This window comes from Trematomus bernacchii, unplaced genomic scaffold, assembly GCF_902827165.1.
Source record: "Trematomus bernacchii unplaced genomic scaffold, fTreBer1.1, whole genome shotgun sequence".
Classification (NCBI taxonomy): domain Eukaryota; kingdom Metazoa; phylum Chordata; class Actinopteri; order Perciformes; family Nototheniidae; genus Trematomus; species Trematomus bernacchii.
This window is the reverse complement of record NW_022987689.1, coordinates 9141971-9160463: the sequence shown is the minus strand read 5'-3', so window position 1 is coordinate 9160463 and position 18493 is coordinate 9141971. Positions and strand designations below refer to the sequence as shown.

Sequence of the window (18493 nt, the reverse complement as noted above, 5' to 3'; positions counted from 1 at the left end):
GCCAGCAGCGCAGGCTGCGCAGAGTGCAGACTGCTGCAGCCTGCTACACACCGACCCCGCCCCCCCCCCTCCCCCTTCTCCGTCACACGTGCGATTGATTTATTGGCGATATACAGAACAGTGAGAACACAACTAAAGATGAACAAAGAAGAGTTCCTCGTGGAACTGACAAGTGCAAATGAAGTAAAATGCAAGCTCTGCGAAAATATATATTTTTTTCTCTCCCGCGGTGGTGGGGGGGGGCGGCGAATAATCGATTAATATTCGCCAGGGCTGTCCGATTTTCGAATTTCATCATGGTCAGTTTCTGGCATCCCTAGTCCTAACGAGGCCTAGCCATGCCGAGCGAGGCCGTGTAGTGGAAACGCGCCATAACATCAAAAGACCAAAGAGGGCAGAGGTGAATTTCTTGCCTAATTTCCCACTGGGTGAAGATGGTACAAGCCTTGAGCGATTGAGACTCCAAATCGTAGATGAAGTTACGAGGAGTGATAAAAACCTTCCCTTGATTGAAAAGTTAATGCAGACTACCTTTGCCCTGCGGCGCAATGAGATCATCAATGATGAGCTACCTGTTGGAGAGATCCTGGAATGCTGGCCTGCCTTGAAAATGGAGTCACAGGTGAAAATATTGTATTTATTACCACTATATAATTATTTTGTGTGCCTTTGTCACTGATAACTTTGACATGTTTTACTCAGTTTTAGCATGTTATGTTTGTGTTTTATCTCTGCTGCCTTCAGTCCACATGTACATTGTACTGTGAATGAAATAGTCATTTTATATTTTGGCAGATTTGTGCAGAGTTTCACAGGATAACAAACCTCAACCTGAAGAACCACTTCTATGCGGAGTTGGATAGACTTGCCCCCCGTCTTCAGAGCCTGTTCAGGAAGAAGGCGGCAAGCAAAGGGAAGGTAGCTGAAGTTCTGAATCAGCTATTCGTCTCCTATGACCTCCAGGTGAGTCGGTTTATGCCTCTTGGTGTTTTATTCTCATACTAGAGTGGATTATCTTTGTCAAAATGGTAATCTCTTCAGTCATGGAAGAGCCCTTTCTTGTGATATCAATTGTTGTGTGGCTATACTGTTTAGCATCCAAAGTAAAACAAAGATATGTTCTCACACTCAAGGAGCAAGGTGACGTCCATGTCCGACGTGCTGCTGTGCTCTGCCTGCATATCTGCATGAAGATGACTCCACATTTCTGAGGCTGTGGCATGTAAGTCAGCATAATAACTGTTTTGAATGTATGTGACAGATCATCAAAAAATATAGTTTATCTTGTTACATTGTTTCAGGAGCTCTATCGCAGGAAGACAATTATTTGAATTTTTATAGTGAAGAAATTATAATAAATGATAGATTTAGTTTGAAAAGTATGAACTGTCCTGGTGTCATCAAAGCTTGATTCTGTCACTGAGGTTATATTACTCAAACATTATCTCTTGTGTTGCTCACATCCCATTCAGGTTCTAGTTCCAAGATTTGAATATTGCCATAAGAATTGTAATTATTGTAAGGTACACAATGGATATGTTGAATATAATCTCCCTTTACTTCACTACTTTAGGATTTATTTGAAAGCTCTTTAGGTTTCAGTGTTAAAAATGGGCTCACGTGATTTAATAAAATATACAATTAAGAGAGGGCTTTCTTTCCTGCAGCATCAGTGTTCAAAACAAAAGAATCTCCAGTGTTCCCCATATTTTTGTATGTGTAGTAGGGAGAGATTATACTGTAAATATATATTCAGTTGCCAGTTTATTAGGTACAACTAGCTAATAGTAACACAGTCTAATACAGTGATACAATAAATCCTACCCTTATGAAGGTTATAAATGTTTTTTTGTAGAAAGCATTTATGTCAACTGATTGGTTATTTTGGAGGTTGAAGTTTCTGGGGCTGTAACATTATGTTGTGCAATGCTAATAGGTGTTTCCTTAACCCTTTAAGCACATTTTGTATCTTGTTAAAAAGAAGTTGAACTCCATCTGATTCAGCTAGCTCTACCATCTGGTTGACGTGCTATGCACAAAACAACCTCTAGATGTCACTGTGGTTCGAATAGAAAGCCCTTCAGCTAGCTTCCACTGAGAAAGTTGGCAATGCTAAAAATCACTGCTGAAGAAATCACTATTTTTGGTCAACTTTTGTAAGGTAACCATATCAATTTTGACACATGTTAGTGTCAAAGCACTGAGTGAACATATTTAGATAACTTGATGCACAAAAAAAGTTTTAACAAGGGTGTAATTATTTTTTGGAAAATATGCTCAACCAATCGGTGGAATTGGCTTTTTATGGTAAACTAGCAATATGACTTTTTCAGTGATGTTTTCCAATAAAATATGGTAAATAAATGGCTAGATTCATGGTAATATTACTAAATCTGCCTTATGAGTCTCAGAGTGAAAGAGTGATAATAATTTATATAGTGTAGTGACCACTATTTAACTAGGGTACATAATTCACGCATGGAACTACAGGTTGGGGGTATTGTTTCCGCCCGGACATATATGTTGACGGTACCTCCGGGGTACCTACAGTGTGTGTGTCCCTTTCACTTTCTCTTACTCTTCTCGGCTCGACCCGACAGCATGTCGATTTCTGCTCCTCAATAAAGCCAGATTTGTACCTCCGATGCACCGCCTCCGACTCCCTTCTCTCGGCACTACAATAGCACCTTTCATGCATGGCATTCAGCCCAAAGTTGCACACAGATGAGCAAGTTAGGCCAACACAGGATGTAGACATTTGCTGTTAGGCCAGTGCAGAGCCGTATAATAGAAGAGTTACGACATCTCCGTTCACTCCAATGGACCAGTTTTTTTACAGCAATGGCGGATCGTGCAGCCGTCAAAAGTTCCCCGGAAGTTAGCTTGCCGCTGACTTCCGGGGAACTTTTGCGACCAGCAACACAGTAGAGTTGCAGCATAATAGACCGTTCGTGATGGACTTTTAAAGGTAAGAAGACGTTTAAAGATTTATATTGCAGATATTATCAGCACATCTGAGTCAAATGAACATGTGTATTAAAGGATGTTAGTGGATTATCCCTAAATCAGTAGATTTAGGGAACGTTTACAGATAACAGATTAGGCTAGGATACCGGATAAAGTTAGCAACACACGTGAACCATGAACAGCTATTAATCCGTTCTCCTAATGTTATTTCATCCAACGTTGTGGAATTAGAGAAAAAGGGCTTCTAAACGTGATTTTTTTGTGGGGTGGAGGAATATAATATTAGTTAAATATAACATTGGGGCACGTGTGATTGTAATGAGTGGAGGTGGAGAAATTACGATCTCCATTTTGGAGTAGACCTACAAGCTAGTATAAATAAAGTTAACGTTACACAATAATAAGGAAGAGAGCTATTTGTGTGATACAATCGCTATTGATATGAATTTAGAGTGCATATTTGAGACTTCCAAACAGTAAACAAAAACGTAACTTATGGGTGAGTGTTTTTAGTGTATTCTGTTGATTATTACCTGTCTGTATTATGTTGGCAGCTCAGCTGATTTTGAAATGATGGCAAAGTGAGAGTGAAAACACAAGGTAAATGTAATACTACTGTTGTATATAAGTAAGCATACTAAACATGTATTCTATCACTGTATTATATAAGTAATCTTGTTAGTGTATATTAGTAACCTACTGTATGGCAGGTGGAGGGGCAGGTGATGTTACAGGTGGGAGGACTTACTGGACATGTATACACTCATTACATACTGTACGTAAAATACGACCAAGAATGTGAGACAACTTATACAAATTCATATCACATCCATTACTGATGCCATTTGTCATACTTTGTTAAACTCACAAATAATAAAGTTCCATAACTTCAGTTGGAAACAAAGACCACACCTTATCTCCCCAAGGCAATTTCCCATCCAATAGGTGTGCTATATAGGTGTGTGTATAACCCTTTTTCCTGTCTGTTTCTCCCTCTTTCAGCACAAGAACCAGAGGGGGATTCAATAGAGCCTGAATACCTGCACTGAGACCCTCACCCTGCACCCTGAGTCTCAACTCTCAGAGTTTTTCAAGCCTTTCCCTGTTATTTGTATTAAACCAAACATTAAGCTTCCCAATGGTGTGGTCTTCGTTTTGTGGAAAAAGTGCAAATGCAGTGTTTGAATATGATTACCTCACATATTTTGTTGCGGCTGTCTGTTTTGATTGTTAAATTGCTCCTGCTGACTTGAGCTAGCCATTTTGTCCTCCTCTCTGTGTCAGTGGGGAAGCCGTACATTCTGATTCTTACTCCTTTCTCTGAGCGATTGGAGCATCCCCAGGCAGCACAGCAAACCATGGTGGAGACTATATGCCAGGACAACACGGAGGAAAAGGCACAGACAAACTGCATGACATGCTATTCAATGTTTATTGAATTCCATGTATTTACAATGGATGTTCCTAAAACAACACTTTTAACGTCATAATCGTGTTGCTGCTAGTCCATTGATAGTCATCTGTTGGTCTCCTGTCCTTTCTGAAAGTCATAAAGATGACATTAGTCATTTAGATTACGTATGTCCTCAAGTACCATGGGATTACTGAAACCACCATGAATTAAAAAAATGGTAGAAATTAATCTAATCTAAATTTTGAAGCATTCCTTGCCATCCCCTCCCTCTAAATATATCAAACATTAGGAAGTGATGCTCCTGACTACCATACCTGTTTAAGAAGATAATATTTGTTTTAAATAATTCAAAGTAATACACAACAGCAACAGGCTCTGTAACCAAGGCAACAGCCTAACATGTATATGTTAACAAGTAAACTAGCTGTTCACACTATTCCTAATATTATCCATAAATATTAGCAGATTCTATTTATTTTAAAAAACATATTGATGTAAATACATACACATATCGGTATGTTGTATACATATTGCAAATCAAGACCTTTATTCACTACTTATTACCAAAAATCGTAGTTCTATCTCCGGTAATCATGCATTCATATGTCCCGCCACGAACTTCCGGGGAACTATTGACTCTCCCTGAACCACGTGACGATCAAGCATTTTGGACTTCCGCTGTCGTAACTCTTCTATTTATATGGCGCTGGGCCAGTGGTTTCTTGTTAGGCCAATTCAGCATATACAGTAAGATGAGCAAGTATTTGTTTTATTATTAAAAACACTTTACATTACTTTTTTTCCATTTTCTTTTTTTTACAATTATAATTTATTATCTTTATGAATATATCTGGTTGTATATATTGCTCATTTTCCATAAAAAAAACAATGTATTTCAGTTTGTGTTTTATTTGAGTTTGATGCGTACAAATACTGTACTGTATATGATGATTCTTGAAAATGCACTTTTACCATAAAAGGGCCCAGCTCGACCATTTGGTAGAGGCTCATAAAAACAAAACTGTGAAAAATAAAATTATTGTGTGGCCCATTGAATAAAAAAATGCAAACAAATAATTTTTCCATAGCTTTTTTCTTGGTCTGGCAGTTAAGGGTTAAAGCCACATTATGCACAAACATTAGGTTATTGATGTGATATGTCACTGATGTATCTTTAGAAAAACAGATTTCTGAGATAGCCAAGGCAATTGGGGGTAATGGGTAACGTTTATCTGTTCTTGTCATCAGGTGGGAGCAGTCTGATGATCCAGACATAGAGGACATTGCGGTCGGACTTCTCATGATCAGTGGCCAGGTCAACAGATTACCCACGCTCTTCTGCCCAGGAGAGATCAGAGTTATCGCAACTCCCCACACTGGCTGACGCATTCATCCTGCTTTTTGCACTGACTTTTGCCCTGCATCTGAGCTACCCAAAAGACTTGGCCAACACTTTCGACTTCACCCAGAAAGTGTTGATGGGCCTGGATGAGGGGAACTTGAAGCCCAGGGTGTTGAGCCTGAAAAATGAGCTTTTGGCAGTGTAATCCTACCAACAAAGTTGCACTTTACAATCACACACACACACACTGTTCTCCTCTGTTTACATCCTGCTGCTTTACATCTGTGTTCTGTATTGCATTGACAGATTTGTTACAGATTTGTTACTGTTCAGCTTCAAGTTGAAGGACTGTTTGTAGATGTTGTTTTATACTTTTATATGTATTGGGTCTTTATGTCCATGTGTTAATTAATACGCAGAACTGTTCCTGAAAATTGTGTTCACTCATAAGTGATGGTTAAAATACACACAGATATTTCATCAAGGCCCTAGCACTGTTTTTAAGGTATTTTTTTTATTTAAAAGAGTTATTTGCTATACTATATATATTTTGAGTTTTCTATTGTCACTTAATAAAACAGTGATTTGCATTTAAATTGTCAGTGTTAAAGTGCTTTTGAATGTTTACAGGGTTCTTACACCTTTTCCAAAGTCAAATTCAAGCACTTTTCAAGCATTTATCAAGGTGCATTTCAAGCTTTTCAAGCATCTTACAGCTGTTGTAAATTACATATTTATATACACATACTTATACTCAAATGATTATTTCCCTACCTCACATTAAATCTGATGTTCTTTATGCTATAAAGTATAAACAACCAAATGTGTGTTTCATAATAGCATTCTACATGAGGATGAAACATTTTAATTTTTAGAAAAGAAAACTAAGTTTAATATTTCAAAATGAGACCCATCTGTACGTAGACTGGGCATCCCATATAACCTGGCTGAGCCAATATAAAACAATCAGCCAAATAACTTTTCAATATATTATTGATTACTATTTTTGAGGTACTTTTAGGTTGGCAGTAAACATAAGTCAGAGGTAAATGGTTTACTTTTACTCCACTACATGTATTGAATACCTTTAGTTACTTTACAGATCTGGATGAATGATGTGAAATATAATCAAGTGTTAAATCAGACTTTAGTTCCACCTGGAGTAAATTCACAAGCTACTCTGTAGTATACAAAGTCATTCAAACTAGCTGCACCTTTACCAGCTTTGAGAACACTTTAATGATCAATCATTATAAAACATATCATATACAATTATTAGGGATGCTCCGATCGCCAATTTTGGGGCCGATCGCCGGAATCAGCTTGTTCCAGAGGTAGATAAAATAGCTAAGTGTGTTAGGTCTAACTCTTAATGTGTGTTCTGCTTCGCTCACCGGGTCCGTCACAGCGGGTGGAGCTGCAGGATTTCTGCTTCACACACGTTGCATACCGCTATTTTATTGTCACTTTTGGACACTTAAAATACTGCCAGACTAATGAAGCCATTTTGGCGAGCTTGTTTTGCCGCGCACAGAGAAAAGTGTCATGTATTTTACATGCACGATAGCCTAATCTAAAATGCTCTACTATGGCGTACCTTTCGTGTGGATGTGTGGCGTCAGCGCAGACTCTCGCATCGTTATTGTTGCACACTTTGCAGGAGGCTACTCTTGGGCTTCGCTTGGACCCTCGTCTTAGCCATGGCTTGTATTTGTCTTCTGCTAGCCAACGCTCGTTGAAACGGCAACCCTCCTGGCATACTGTCATCTATCACTCTCATCAGAATGCCCAGGTCACACACGTAACAAAAACACTTGCCGGTCACGCGCATTGCGCGGGAAGGCCGGAGCGGAGCTGTTTTATGTAAAAGCGAATTAAGCGCGCTCCGACTTCTTTATTTTCTTTTAATCTAAAAAGCGAAGTAAAGCATTTACAATTTCAAGCACTTTATCCCAAATTCAAGCACCATTCCCAAAATTCAAGCACTTTTCAAACCTTGAAAACACCTCGTACAATTTCAAGCATTTTCAAGGATTTCCAGCACCCGTACGCAACCCTGTGTTTACTCAATGTTAACTTAGGGATTTTGAGTTACAGTTATCTGAAAATATTTATGTAATCGGTTTCAAAAAATGTTTTAAGTACTCTACATTCAGTCAGTTTTGAGTACTAATCAATTGACGTTTTTAATTCATATCGCGTTTTATACAGCGAAAAGTTTTTTATTCAGAGATAATACAATATTCAAGTTAAATATATTTGATTTGCATTTGTACTGTGCTAACAAAATAGCTAGTTGAAAAGATATGAACATTTTTAAGTCAACAATACTTGATCTTTATACGTACAGTGTTAACACAAATTATTAGTTAAAAGAAACTTAATATATAATGTTTCTTTAACTTACAAACAATATGTTTGTGTCCCTTGAAAATTACTACTAAATAGAACTCAATTGATAAGATTATACTTTAACTTAAAACATTTCAGTTAGGTATAAGTATTACTCAAAAACTTCTAATCAGTTTCAAAGAAATGTTTGAGTTCTATTAATTTGTCAGGTTTTACAGTGTAGGCTCAAAACATTTTCGAAAGACATGTGCCGACAAAACTGAAGGCTTTCTGGTCCAGAGCTGGTGGATATTTGCTGTCATTCATTTGGTGTTGTGAGTATTCTGACAAAAGTTTCATTTGAACAAATCTCCTGCTGAACTAGTTTTACAGTTTTTGTGTGCTGGATTTTAACCCCTAGATTCCACCGGGTCCGTCTGCGGCGTGTTACGGGCACGCTACGGCTGCGCCGCGGTGCTCACGGCGATCGCGGCTACTATAGTCAATGGGTGTTATTCCACCACACGCGGCGCGTTACGGCTCAGAAGCGTCCCAAAAGCGGCTCGGCGCAGGGCTCCTCTAAAATTAGGATCGAATCCTATTTTTGTCGCGGCGCAGCCGTAACGCAAGGTCGGGCAGGCAGGAAGTGGAACTTTCAGAGCATATAGCATATATATATAGATATATACACAAACACAAACTAATTTTGCAGACCCTATCCCTCCGTAGTCTTTCGAGGAGAAATGCCAGCGTTCTCCTCCGGTTTACAGGCACTGTGTAAATTATATATATAGAATAATTATGATGATGAATGCATTTTTTACCACTAAAATACAGCAACACATCTTTGATTCATGTCGTTTATAACTGGAATATTACAGTTATTATTAACTTTGTCTGTACAAAGTAGCCTGTCCAGGAAATATGCCCAAATCAACAAAAACTGCGAGCCGGCAGGCAAGACGCTCCGCTTCTGAAATGCTTCTGAAACGCGCCTGGTAGGGTATGACGCCCGGAGGAGGCCGGACCAAAACCGCAACGCGGCGCAGACGGACCCGGTGGAATCTAGGGTAAGTCGATTTGTCGGGAAGCAATGCTTTATAACTTTAAGGCTACATTAATGTTTTATACGTGGGAAGAATCTGGACGTATTAATTGTCTTTTTCCTCAAACTGCAGAAAAAGATCTCTTGCAACAAGAAGCAGTTTAGTGTGTGTGATGTTTTACACCCATGATACATATAGAAGAGGTTTAGGTCCACATGTAGAGGAAAATAACAAAGTGATTTTTTTTGTTCTGAGATGAAAGTCAGAATTCTGAGAAATCCTCTTACGTACGAAAAAAATGGTCAATTTAGGGAATGTTTTGTGAGAGGGTTTTATGTTGATTGGAGGAGAGCTTACAGCGAACTCAACCTAACGACTGACAGTTTAGGTTGGGGACACGTTAACAGTCATCTGCAGCCTAATGTGAACACATAATTGGCTGAGTAAACCAACAGGTTGTTTTTTCTTCTCATAATGTGGAAATATCATTGACGCTAAATAACACGTTTTTTTTATCATGTGGAGCATTTTAAAAAGGCATGAAAAAGCCAAGAGGTTACAAGAATGCGCTTGAGGAAAAAATGTGTGGGGGTGGGCAGCACTAGCTGTGGAATTTGCACATTCTACAAAATAAAGTTTCATAGTAACCCTTGCACCCACAATTAGTGGTAACCTGTGAATTATCATGATTAATCTCAAATAACCAACAACTGGTAAACATGTATTTGGGGGGTAATAAAACAAACACATGTGTGGTGTTGTAATAAATAAAGCATAACAAACTGTTTAAACAAATCCTTTTTTTTACCTTTATTATTACATTGAAGCTTAGTTTTTTAGTTTTCTGAATTATTGGCATGAAGTCTGACCATTTCCAGACCCTTAGCTAAAACATTGACGCTATCACAGAAAGATCTAAATCCCATCTGTATAATCTGTGCTACACAGGGCATATGCTTGTATGTCATATTGCGAGCACTATCTGTTCCTACAAGTGGTGACCTTTGACCGCTATGTCCCACTCTTGTGGAACTATGCGGCTCACGCTTCAGCAAAAATGCATTCCCTCCGTTTTCACCACACCTAAAGCAAATGAGTGAAGTTGCTATTTGTCATCAATTAAATGTACCGCTAAACTGAGGTAGTGATGATTCTTACCGGTGGTCTCCAGTAGGTGCAATGCATGTATCTTGTACCAGTTCCTAGACTTTCTTTGCCTTTTCTACTGCCATGCAATTCATGGCAAAGAAATCTGTGCTGGGATTATGTGAGAAAGCTGGGAACAAACTTGGTAATGCTTATAATATTTACGTATTCCAACTTGAAGGAACCCATCATGTGAAAACATTGGTCAGCCCATCACTTATTTAGATTAAAAAAGCAATACATCTGCACTCTACTGAGCACACTATCATATTTCTATACATCATGTGAAATTGTCGGTGCGCACAGAGAGAGTTAGTATTTCAAAAATATTGGTGGATAAAAAGAATGTGCTTGTTAAACATCGGACTACATTGGTTGAAATATTTGGACATCAACAGCTTTAGGATTTGACCTGCGGGTCACCAAACCTTTGCGCAGCAGATAAAAAGGACATTTGCACTATGGTAGAGTTTTAGATTTCTTTAGTGCTTGGAAGTCGTTGGACATAAATAAACAATTTTTTAATAATAATAATAATAATAATAATAATAATAAACTTTATTAATATAGCACCTTTCATGCCCAAAGTGCTTTACTGAGTATGACACAAATAATGACAATAACAAATGAGGAACATAATTAAAATATGTAAACACATTAAAACAATAAAACATGTACAGTGATACTACTAAAAATGAGAAGCCAAATTAAAAAGATAGGTCTTTAATTTACCATTACGTGCTGTACCCATAAATTAATGACCAGAAGTGTTTTTGTCTATTATAAAGGCTTGGCTGAAAACTAAAGGGAACAGGGTATTTGCCGTCAGGGCCCAGAGGCGGAGAATTGAGCAATCACACATTAACAGGAATACAAGCAGGTACAAGTTAGGTTTCAGGTCTACCAGAGGAAAAAAGCAAAATTGATGATCTGCCAATGAGAAGGTGGAGAAGGTGAAAATACTATTGGGAGTAATAGGGAAAGATGAACATGTGAGCAGGAGGATGTAGGAGTCAAATAGGACATGTGGGAAAGTCTGAGTACATCCGGAGGAAAGATACAAATTTTGTTAGAGTTTCTAAGACATGCATGGAAGTGGAAATGTGGCTTAAGAAAGGGACAGAAAGGTAGAATTCTAAATGGCTGAACCAAGTACACAGTATAACAAAGTATAGTTGTATATTATACAACAGGGGTCGGCAACCTTTTTGATATGAAGTGCCATTCTAAAAAAAAAAATGTATCAGCGTGCCGACGATCGTGAATTATCAAAGGGGGGGGGGGGGATGAAGAGCTCGACGAAAACACTCGTGAAAAGTGATGTTTAAAACTCAGTTAATGGGGCTCATTCACTGGCGCTTCCACAAACAACCAACATAATTGTTACATTCAAATGAAGTACATTATTCAAGTTTACATTAACTTTGGATAATAACACGGGAGAAATGAGCGGAAGCGCTCTCTTTCCTCTCTCCCCCTCTCTCTCTCTCCTGACAGCCTGTCAGTATCTGCATGCAGCTCACTGATCCAGTAATGAGTGACAGTGAAGAATAAATATATGTATAACTAGTTCCAAAGGTAGATAAAATAGCTAAGTGTGTTAGGTCTAACTTGTGTGTTTTGCTCCGCTCACCGGTCCGTCACAGCGGGTGGAGCTGCAGGATTTCTGCTTCACACACGTTGCACCGCTATTTTATTGTCATTTTCGGACACCTTAAAATACTGCCAGACTGGTGAAGCGATTTTGGCGAGCTTGTTTTGACGCACACAGAGAAAAGTGTCATGTATGTTACGTCTCGCGATCGGCCTTTTTAGAGAGCACCGATCGATCGGCAGAGAGTGAGTATCGGCCGATATCGATCGCCACGCAAAAACTGCGGCATTTGTACAGCTCGTTATGGGTACTGCAATTTGTAAAGTGCTTTCCTCTGTGGTGAAACTATCAGCACTGCATTACGGAGGAAAGCGGCAGAAAGTCGCCTGGAGTTAAAGAGAGTGGGGCTGCGTTGCGTGCATGGCTTCCTTCTGAAGGTAACGGGGAGACGCGCTCTGGCGGCGGTCTTGTTCAGGATCCAAAAATAAAATAAACATTTTGTACACTTATTCCACTTATTCCTAGTGTGCCACTGGTTACGGTGCCGCGTGCCATTGGTGGCACGCGTTGCCGACCCCTGTTATACAAGTATAAACATCATATGTTTCAATATTTAAAAGCATTTAAAAATCACTGGCACTGCACATTTAACTGATTTAAGGTGTGGATGGATGCTGGGAGCCAGGTATTATTCTCCTATTGCATTTGCGTAGGCAGTTTGCAAGCGATGGGAAGCTACAACAAATACAACAACAACTGCTACAAGTAAGGATAACATTGTATCCTATGTTTGTACATTATATGCATTTAACGGTTTATGTCATGCAGGATAAAATACATAATCGTCCTTTTTAATTTCGCTTTGTGCACACTAAACAGTTTAACCAGCTTGTTGCTGGCTTTGCAGTCTTCTCTGTTCTTGGCTTCATGTCGCATGAATTGGGTGTTGACATCTCACAGTAGCTGAATCAGGTATGGGATGGTTTGAGGAAAAAACATTGCGGTGTATATTAGCTTTGTTGTGTTCCTATGAAAAATATTAAGTGATGAATAAATTGTTTTGTTTTTTTCAGATGAAGAGAACAAATATATAATTCACAACTTAACAAATTCAAGTCTCACAATAACATGTGAGAAGAAACACTTGGATTTTGGTCCCCATAATGTCATGTGGGACCTCACAATCAATGTGTGCTGCAGGGTTCTTTCAATTATAATTCACAAGAACATCATTCTTGTACCTGTAAAGTACTTATGAGGACCCTCTACTCTCTAAATGTATTCCTTATTTCCTAAACATAATCCAAGATAAAATCTATTAATAAATCAAATCCTGCAGCACCTGATATTTTGACCCATTGGCGGCAGCAGAAACTCGCTGTAAACACAACACAGAAATATTATCACCTTTTTTACGACCAGTGTGTATGATAGTGCCATCTCGTGGTTAGATTGCATATTGCAACCTACTGAATACCAGCTGGTGTACATGGGGCCAGAAATAAAAGATTTCGTTTGAATAACTCATCATCACTCAAACTAAGCAGGTTCTGGTCTAATTCCAACCTTAAAATCAGGTGCTATATATAGAAATTATAAGTGTACTAATTCCTAAGACATTTAGCTATCTACTTGCAGGTCCTGGCCTGGCATTCATTGCTTACCCTCGGGCTTTATCCATGATGCCTTTACCTCAACTCTGGGCTGCCTTCTTCTTCATCATGATTATCCTTCTTGGATTGGACAGTGAGGTAAAGTTTTCACATTCAGCTGTATTTAAAATATACTGTACATAAGAATTGTATAACATTTGGTTATAAGCCCCCCTGATACTTTAATTATAATTAAATGCCTGCATGAAAAGACAACATCAATATATCTCTATTTCCTTTTACTTTTGATTGATTTGTATTGCTTTTCATGTGCAAATATTCCATAAGATATTTTCAATGGTTGTGTCTTGTGATATCTAGATCTAGAGATATTAAGTATCCAAATACATAAAAGCAATCAGCAAAAATAAGCAATCAGGCTTAAGTTACAGTAAATGCTTGGACAGAATATGCACTGCCTTGTTGGTTGAAGTCATGACTAAAACATTTCCAAAAGTCTTAAAGGTCTCCTATCATGCAAAATGCACTTTTTGATGTATTTCATACATAAATATGTGTCCCCGATGTGTAAGGGAACTCACCAAGTGTCAGACAACCAGCAGCTACTGACCCAGAATCAGCACTTCTCTAACAGGGCTGAAAAAGAGGGATATGAGGGATGTCTAAAATGCATGATCTGTTTGGTATTTTGAGCAAAACACATCATAGACATGTTTTTTATATATTTTTATATATCTGAGACCCATAATATATGTCTAAAAATAGCATAATAGGAGACCTTTAAGACCTGAGAATGGTTAGAAACGTAATTGTTATAATCAGTGTAGAAAATGTAAATGTAACATTTATCTTTTACCCACAGTTTGTGTATCTGGAAGGCCTGGTGACAGCCATATCAGACATGTTTCCATCCTTCTTTCTTATTGGTCATCGACGTAAACTACTTCTGTTGATCATCTGTGGTGTTTCCTTTGTTATTGGCCTGTTTATGGTGACTGAGGTGAGAGTCTACTTTTTTAATCTATAACATTAAGAATTAAAGGCTGTACCATTAAGTCTCTCTTTCCGTGCTAAATATCTTGTGCATTTAACAAAACAATCTATTTTGTGTTCCTGTTTCTGTCTTCTCTGTCATGTGCTGTAGGGAGGACTTTATGTATTTCTGCTGTTTGATTACTATGCTTGCAGTGGAATACCAATAATGATTTTTGCCATTTTGGAGTGCGTCTGTGTGGGATGGATATATGGTAAGCAACAAGATCATTTTAAGCAAGGAAAATTAGGAGTCCAACAGACATACAGTATATATATGTTAAGTAATGTTAGCCCCTAAAACTATACCATTATGAATAACAGTGATACTGTAAAATATTACAAATCATGTTAACAAAACATTGTATTGATATTTGCTCATTTTACTCACTTATCAAGTTTTTTTTCATCTGCACTGCATAAGTAACCAGAGGGCACTGCTAAAGCCATTAAAACATTTGAACAACTGCCTGGAGGGCAGAACATTTCCCGCCTATCTGTGAGGCCAGTACTATCTTACACATTAACTTAGCTTTCATTCCTCTTGGACCAAAAGAAGAAAGACTTGAGACCGTTCTCAGGAATGTAAAGGACTCAGTAGTAGTGCTGAAATTCTTCCCCCTTGTCCTTATGAGCACGTGGCCAGGCATCAGACCTTGCCCTTTTATATCGTGATGTAGATGAATCCCAGTGTTTGATCATATTCTTGAATGACTCCCTGACTACAAGGTGCTGATCGTTATTATGACAATATAAAGGAAATGATTGGCTACTACCCCTCATCGCTTATGAAATATTGTTGGAAGTTCATCACACCATGTCTCTGTGTTGTAAGTAAATGTATTGAGTATTGGTGTATCTATTTTTCAAAGGTCCCATGACATGATTTTCTGGTTATTACCCGTCCCCTTGTGTGTTATGTATCTTTTTATGCATGTAAACGGTCTGCAAAGTCACAAACCCTCAAAGTACACCCTGTAGCGAGTAAAACTCTAACACAGAAAAGACCTGTCTGTGCTGCCCCAGAACGCCTCGTTGGAGATTTTTCTTTTTCCATTTTTTTCTTCCTGAGTATAGTGACGTAACGGTCATAGTGACGTAATGCAGCTCCACGGATTTCCGCAGGCTGTGAGTGTGTGTGTGTGCTCAGGCTGAGTTCCGCGGAGTCTCGCTGTCTCGCAGACCCCACGCAGCAACCAGGAAACGACACCAGTAATCCAGCTCACACTGGCCGCTCCTCGAGCCTCAAAGGGCGCAGCAGCGAGCCCCGCAACGTCCTGCCAACACGGCACCCAGACCCCACGCAGCATTCTCATCTGTTTGTCATTACTGGTGTCATTTTCTGGTTGCTAACAAACGCCATTGTAACACATGACACTGATGTTCCGCTGTAACGGTGGTGGACTCATCAGAACAGAGTGGGCGAGCTGACCAATCAGAGCACAGTAGGCTCATAGGGAGGGGGGGGGGGGGGGGGGGGGGGTGGGGCAGGAGCTCCAACAAGCCGTTTAGGACAGAGAGTGAATACACATACTATACAGAGATGCTGTATGAGAAACCAATGTGATTTTGGAACATTGAACAATGTAAATCTATTCTAGTAGACCTCAACAATGGAATTATGATCAGTAGAAATGGCCATGTCATGGGACCTTTAAGACATTAACCGGAAAAATATCAAAATGACAATAAGACAAATATAAATATATATATATATATCCATTGATGAAAATGTAAGCTGCTCCTCTGATTTTCTTTTTATTCCACTTGTTTTGTCATAGGGAACACTGATATTCTCTCTGGTCAAGTTCACCCCGCTGAAATACAACAACACCTACGAGTACCCCTGGTGGGGCTTTGCCATTGGGATGGTTCTTGCTTTATCTTCAGTTCTCCTGACTCCTCTGTGGATTATCTATCGTATGGCTGTAACCCCGGGAACACTGAGACAGGTAAGGTTAAGGTTAAGGTTAGTTTATTTATATAGCACATTTTCAGATACAAAGGCACGTAAAAACTATATGCAGCATCGGCATGTTTGGTTCTGATCCAGGGAACAATGAGTAAGCCCGTCCCCAAAGATCTGAGAGCTCTGGGTGGCTCGTAACAGAGCAGCATGTCCGACTTATATTAGGGTCCCAAACCAATTAGTGCTTTATAAGTTAGTAATACAATTTTAAAATCGATTATGTAAGTTATTGGTAGCCAGTGCAGAGATCTAAGAACTGGGGTGATGTGTTCTACTCTTCTGGTTTTTGTCAACGTTATTAATGTTCTCAACCTGAATCACAGCTACTACTGTTTTCACAGCGTTCTGGATCAGTTGCAGTTTTCTGAGTGATTTATTACAGAGACCTGCTTAACAGTCTAGGTTTAGGTTTATTTCATTTCGGTCTACTTCGATACTCTGTCGATATATACAATATGTTATATGTGAATGGACTGACCGAAATCTGAATCATTACAGAAGCTAACTTGGTGGATTTCAGTGGGTACTGTTATGTTGTAGTTTATGCTTTGTAGGCAATTATCTGGCAATTTATTTTCTTTCCATAGAGACTGAAAACGTTATGCACTCCTGCATCCGATCTGCAATCTTCTCCACCAAAGAAGACTCTTTACCCTGAAACCCCTACTCCTGATACAGAGCTGCATGCTTTAACTTAAAAACTAAAACATGGCAGTACTGAAGGTAAGCCACCTTTAATCAGAGACAACAGTGATTGATGTTCTCAGATTAAACCACCATGGTGTTGGGGACTGAACATTTCAGCTTTTATGTTTCAGGACCTTCATTGTTTCTTAGTACACTTACGCTTCTAATGTACTATGCTGACACTCATCTAAACACAACTTGAACACTGGGATAGTAAAATAACCATCCTGCAATTTGAGTTGATCCACACATGATGATCGAATTTCGATTTTGCATGCCCATGTTATGTCTTACAGTATATATTTATTGACGCTTAAGCATAGAGCTAGTGAATGAAAAAACAGAATTATTTTGTTCCTACCCTGGGATCAGTGTTATATAATTTTGTTCTGATTATTAAATACCCTGAAACTGAAATTCCAGTACATGTAGTAAATTAAATGACCAGTGTAGTAACAATTGCTTTGTATCTCCATCCTCACAGAAACTGATTGGATTTGTAATCCCTTATTACCTGATGAATGCATCACCAAAGAAGAGTCTACAGCCAGTTACAAACTCAACGCAGGAGATCTTTACATCCTTGGTGTCTGAATGTTCTTATTTTAAAAAGTCAGCCGTGTTAAAAAGTTACAATTGTAAAAAGACCTTATCATCTTATATAACTTTTGGTGGTGGATATTATTACTTGAATTGTTCCTTTTAAACTATATGGGTTTTGGTTGTGCAAATAAATGAATCTTGATTGAAACTCCATGTTAACTTTGCCATCGACTTCTATGTAATCAATAACCCCTCAGTATACCCATGCTGTTTTTTTATCCAAAGTGTTACCCAAAATGATCGTATACTGCATTTAATAAAGTGACAAATAAAGGAAAGACAATATGGTGCAGTAAACAAATCAATCCCAAATTGATTTGGTGTAGAAATGATCATAATACATCATAAAGTAGACACCTACAAAGCATGCTTAACGAGAGGGTCTCCATGTTTAAAGACGGTCGGGTGGCCCCCTGGCACTGAGGACAGCTCGCTACGGAAAGCAGCGAAGTCTGGGCGGCAGGAGGTGGGTGCTGTAAATGGTAGAGGCAGAAAGCCACCTTCACTAAGCCTACCAACCATAGAATGCTCATGTTATAGGCATTGGGATGCAGCCAAAAGGAAATGCTTGGAGGGTATTGTAAGCCTTCAAGCCTTTTCTTTCATGTTAAAACTGTTTAAAAAGCGACTAATCATGTTTGAGGGAAGACATTACAGGTGAATATAGTAAGGTTTAAAGAATACATTTCACCAAAAAGCTAACCCAGTGGATCATTTACAATTGGACAATTATTTCTTGAATATTCAAA

General features: G+C 38.8%; 1 protein-coding gene across 1 annotated transcript; it reads left to right on the top strand.

Moving 5' to 3' along the window:
• Nucleotides 1-12799: 12799 nt before the first annotated feature.
• On the top strand, nt 12800-18113 carry LOC117488604 (sodium- and chloride-dependent GABA transporter 2-like; the record flags this gene model as incomplete). The annotated part of the gene is made up of 9 exons (XM_034137603.1): nt 12800-12812; nt 12914-12970; nt 13479-13591; nt 14316-14453; nt 14598-14700; nt 15215-15315; nt 16267-16437; nt 17042-17177; nt 17626-18113. Coding segments are annotated over 8 exons (807 nt in total), but the record flags the coding sequence as incomplete, so codon positions are not given.
• Between the last annotated feature and the right edge of the window lie 380 nt (nt 18114-18493).